At 31.3% G+C, this 5,614-nt stretch overlaps 1 protein-coding gene across 1 annotated transcript; it reads right to left on the minus strand.

The window, feature by feature from the left end:
* Nucleotides 1-1,436: 1,436 nt before the first annotated feature.
* On the minus strand, nucleotides 1,437-2,360 carry LOC113752054. The gene is made up of 2 exons (XM_027296194.1): nucleotides 2,124-2,360; nucleotides 1,437-1,994 (listed from the first exon to the last, which is right to left on the minus strand). The coding sequence occupies exons 1-2, from the start codon at nucleotides 2,358-2,360 to the stop codon at nucleotides 1,437-1,439; spliced, it is 795 nt and encodes a 264-aa protein (XP_027151995.1).
* Between the last annotated feature and the right edge of the window lie 3,254 nt (nucleotides 2,361-5,614).

Consider the following 5,614-nt stretch of genomic DNA (forward strand, 5'->3'; position numbering starts at 1 on the left):
ATGTATGATCCTTTGAACTTCTAGTTCACATTCTTTAGTGCGAGAATCAAGGAAATTCAACGATTTTTTCCAAGTAATTTCCTTTTTAGGTTGATTTTTATCTCCCCCTAATGTCGGAAAATGTGATTCATCAAAATGGCAATCTGTAAATTTCACAGTAAATAAATCACCTGTTAATGGTTCCATATACTTAATGATTGAAGGAGATTCATATCCGACATATATCTCCAATCTTCTTTGGGGGCCTAATTTACGACATTGGGGCGGTGCAATTGGGACATACACCACACAACCAAATATTCGTAAATGAGAAATATTGGGCGCATAACCAAAAGTTAATTGTAGGGGAGAATAAATATGATAACTTGTCGGCCTAATTCTCACAAATATTGCTGCATGTAAAATAGCATGTCCCCAAGCAAATGAAGGAAGTTTAGACCTCATCAACAATGGTCTAGCAATTAATTGTAGCCATTTAATAAGTGATTCGGCTAGACCATTTTGTGTGTGAACATAAGCTACAGGATGTTCAACAGTTATTCCAATAGACATACAATAATCGTCAAAAGCATGTGACGAATATTCACCAGCATTATCTAGACAAATTTTCTTTATTGGGTAATCTGAAAATTGTGCTCGCAATTTAAGGCCCACATATATCACCATGAATTCGTTCTAGAAATGCAGGGGATTCAGTCCCAACTTTAACTTGTGATGGTCTAATAATTAATTTTCCTTGAGAACAAGCAACACAAGAGAATTCATTGGCTGTTAATACTTTTTGATTTTTCAATGAGTGGCCATGTGAATTCTCAATTATTCGTCTCATCATTATAGATCCGGGATATCCGAGATGATCATGTCAAACCATAAAATCATTAAGAAGAGTAGACTTCTGGTCTACTAGGTGATGAATTTCAATTGCACTAATTTGTGTATAATGTAACCCAGAAGAAAAAGAAGGTAATTTTTCTACTACGCATTTTTTTCCAGAAATGATACTTGTGATTAATAAAAATTCACCATTTGTCTCAGTCATTGTCTCGATATGATATCTATTTTCGCGGATATCTTTAAAACTCAATAAGTTTCTTCGAGACTTGGGAGAGAATAGTGCATTATTTACAATAATTTTAGTCCCTTCATAGTGGCTCTTCCGGAGCATTCAATCAATTTTGTACTACCACTAATGGTATTAACGTTTGTTTCTCCCATTTTCAAATAAGAAAAGTATTTTTTATTTTCAATATGGTGTGCGTAGTAGCACTATCAATAAGACAAATATTATCATCACCATTATTTAATCCCAAATATTTGACATCCATTTCTTCTTCAAGAAGAAAATTTCAAATAAAAATAAATATTAATAAAGATGCGAAAATAAATATTCAATGGAAAGGAAATTACATGAAAGATATAAAGTATCATAAAAATATCTAAATAATCATGGGATATTTGTTGACATCTTCAGGATGCTCAAAAAAATCAGCTACATCGATGAAATTTGTCTCAACATCATCACCATCATCATAATCATTCTTTTGATCAATGAAATTTGTCTCAACACCTTTGTCTTTCGTTTTCAATGATGCTTGATAGAGGTCAACAAGATGTTCAGCCGTACGACAGGTACGGGACCAATGACCTTCCATACCACATCGGTAGCATTTTTCTTCATAAACTTTCTTTTCTCCATTTTTCTGATCGTAGTTATTTTCCCTCTTTTGAGAAACATTTTGTTGTTTGCCACGGTTAAAATTTTCAGGAGGCACAAATTTACTACGATCACGTCCACGGCCACGGCCACCTCTACGGCCACGTCCACGACCTCGACCAGAATTTTGAAATTGGGTCGTATTCGCTTCAGGAAATGGACTTGCACCAGTTGATCGGGACTCATGATTTTTCAGCAATAATTCATTGTTTTGTTCAGCCAAGAGAAGACATGCGATAAGTTCAGAATATTTTTTAAATCCCTTCTCTCGATATTGCTGCTACAGGAGCATGTTAGAGACATGTAAAGTAGAAAATGTTTTCTCTAACATATCTTCATCAGTGACTTTTTCGCCACATAATGATAATTGAGAAGTGATTCAGAACATGGCTGAATTATATTCGTTGACAGATTTAAAATCTTGCAGCCGTAAGTGAAGCCAATCATATCGGGCTTTTGGAAGAACGACCAACTTCAGGTGGTCGAATCTTTCTTTCAAATCTCGCCAAAGGACAAGAGGATCTTTAATAGTAAGATACTCTATTTTTAATCCTTCATCTAAATGATGACGAAGGAAAATCATAGCTTTGGCACGGTCTTGGCTTGAGGATTCATTTTTTTCCACAATAGTATTACCAAAATCCATTACCTCAAGATGAATTTCAACATCTAATACCCATGATAAATAATTTTTTCCAGAAATATCAAGAGGTACGAACTCTTGTTTTGTAAGATTAGCCATAAGAAATTGAAATAAGTTTTTGAGTTAGAAATTTACCTTAGAATTTTCTTGAAGAAATATGGGCAGAATTTTGACAAAATCTTGTGCTTCACCTTTGTTCAAGGTAGAGCCTCCGTTTTCACCTTTTGCTCAAAAGTAGAGATTTCGTGCTGATAACGTCTTATAAAACTAATAAAATAAGCTACTATAATATCAAGTGAAATATTGGAGAAAGAAGTAGAGAAATAGAGAGTGATATTCTTATATTCCAATAAGATACAAAAGTCATCTCAAAGGGTGTCAATGTACCTCTATATATAGGTACTACAAGATTAAAGGTACATCAATTCTATTGAACACCCACTACTACAATAATATGAAGAAACCTATGAAACGGTTTCTCCACTACATGAATAGATTTATGGATTGTAACTTCTATACATAATATAGCCATAAATCATGAATTAATCCTCTTGGGAATACAAAGGGACATCGACATTTTCGTTGTTTCATAACATCATTTACATGCTATTTTAATACAATTTTAATTCGGAAGCATACAACATGATCAAAAAACAGCAGAACCAATTAGGACTAGATTTTGACAAAAAAAATTTAGGCCTAGATGCCACTAGCACGTTGCCGTAACTTGCAATGCCAATTAGGACTATTTAGCGCTTTTTTTTGCAAGGAGTTAGGACACTGTAAAACTTATTTAGGCAAACGTTGCCTCATCGGTGATTTGAGTATCAAGTTATTGAATATACTACAAATCCTATAATATCAGTCTGCTACAAAAAATAATATTTTACTAGCATGTGGTATTTGTGTACGAAATTTCAGAGGTAAATCAAATACTTTTACTTATACTCTATATAATTTGAATTGTTTTTTAGCGAATATAACCATACTATGCAGGACTATCACTTTGTACAATTGAAACTAGCAAATTCTATATCAATCACAATTTAGATTTTGCTTGATACTTGCGCAGTTGGTGAGTTCCATCAGTAACACTATATCAAACTTTTAATGTTGTTTCATACTTTTATCAACATGTATTTCAAAAAATTGTAGGTTTGAAAATAATACATGTGCTCGAAAGTTAGTTACGTGGTTGAGGTCAAACAATTTTACAACATCACAAGCATTGTTGATAGCAAATTCAAAGAGAATATGGATATCCGAATATACAATCATGCATATGGTAAACTTACTTTATTTAATTTAATTACTGCACAAATTTTTTAAATTTATAATTATTACATATACCTTCGTTCATTCTTACTAGATTAAATATTTTTGAATACTTGCTTACATTCAGAGCATTAACATAGAAAACATGTTCTATGAGTTATGCAAAAATTGTGGACAACTATGTGAAGGTCATTTTTCAAAAACAGTGTGTATGTAATGTAATGACGTGGTCGACACTGTTGTTAGGTAATTAATTTCATGTACCTTTAATTTCAACAAATATTTCTGTATTGTATATAACATTTTATTTGTCAAACAGGTACAATATAAACATACAAATCAAAGATTTCAATGGTAACATGCATCTTAATCTACATGACAAACATGCACGATTTGTATTTGGTTGTGATGTTTCTTATTTTGAGAATTACAAAGGAAGGTAGAATTTCTTGATATATGTTTATTTTTTATAATGCTATTTATAAACTATGTAAAAACAATACACTAATTTTGAATTTCGCACGTACTCAATTCTCAGGACAATGGTGATAGGTTGTTCAACCAACGAATCAATTCATGCAAAGATCCTGCATTTTCATTTGTAGTACGCATTCCACAAAATTTAACAGAATTAATTAAATTACCAATTTTAACTTTCGTACTAAAAGTTGATCGGTGTGAAGAGTGTTCGCACTTTCATACAAGATTATCAAATCGAATACATAATATTTGTAAGTATTTCATTTTAACAACATTTAATTACATTCATTTTTATTCATATATCATTCATTTTCTAATATAAATTTCTATTATTTTTTCAAGATCTATCTTTCGAAAAAAGGTAATTTTTGAATAATATATACATTCTATCATATTTCAAACTATTGTTAGACAGATATTATATTTTAATTGTGTTGTTACAATTTTTTAACCTTTTTTAATTCACCCTTTTATTTTCATTTTTTCAATAATGTTAGTACTGTGCATAGCACGGGTATTCACACTAGTTGATATTGTGTTCAAACTTCTCCTATGTATTTATTGAGTCAAATTTAAATGAGATTCTGTAGAGATTAACTTGATTCAAGCTCAACTAGCTTAAAATTTTAACATGTAAATTTTAAATTTTATGATGAATGAGCCAAACTCAATCCAAACTTGAAGATTTAGTGCACACAAAATTTTGTTCATATTTAACTTGATTAGTTGGTGAACCAAACTTGAACAAACTCTTATCGAGCTAAGTTTAATTCAAATATTAAATAGTTTGGTTTATATTTTAAACTACTGGAAATTTGAAACTTTACTAGAACTACTTAAAAGGGAAGCTAATGCTATTATCATGCAAAAAAATCCTGTGAAGATGTGCTCTTTTAATTTCAGAATGTTGTCAATATGCATTAGCGTACATCTGGTTGGAAAACTAACAATTTGGATTATGTAAAATTTCATGGTTTGTTTATTTATCGAAAGGTTGAGATCTCAAGGTGCAGAAGTCCTAGGTTCAAATTGCCTTTCTCCCTCTTCGTTTCTTAAATCACACCACCTCTCCTATTAAGAATTTTTTTAAAAAAATAGAGATCATGGGTTCTAATCCTTCTGTCCCTTCGCTATTTCTTAAATCTCATCTTTCCTAATACCATAGTGGAAGCATGTAAATAGGATTTATTTCATGAATAAAAGGGTTATTATCACTTTATCCCCTTAACGTTCGGTGCCCCTGTCAATTTCCCTCTTAACATTACCTTTTAGTAAATTTATCCTCAAGACTATGATCAAATTTAACGGAATTAAAGTGAAATGACATGTTTAGCTCCTAAAATTATTATCACTTTGCCCCCATAAACTATAATTTCATTATCAATTTACCCCATAAAGTTATTTTTTAAGAAATTCATCCCACCATTAAACTAACTTAGCAAGTTAAAGAACTTTAGAAGAAAGTACCCTCCTCTTTGTATAATAAAAATAATAAAAAATTT

Source organism: Coffea eugenioides, chromosome 11 (assembly GCF_003713205.1).
Source record: "Coffea eugenioides isolate CCC68of chromosome 11, Ceug_1.0, whole genome shotgun sequence".
Taxonomy (NCBI): domain Eukaryota; kingdom Viridiplantae; phylum Streptophyta; class Magnoliopsida; order Gentianales; family Rubiaceae; genus Coffea; species Coffea eugenioides.

Excerpts from the sequence above, each read along its gene's own strand:
- LOC113752054 (XM_027296194.1), bottom strand. The coding sequence starts at position 2,360 with ATGGATTTTGGTAATACTATTGTGGAAAAAAATGAATCCTCAAGCCAA. Across the intron at positions 1,995-2,123 it reads GGCTGCAAGATTTTAAATCT|CAGCAATATCGAGAGAAGGG; the intron begins GTCAACGAATAT and ends ATGCTCCTGTAG.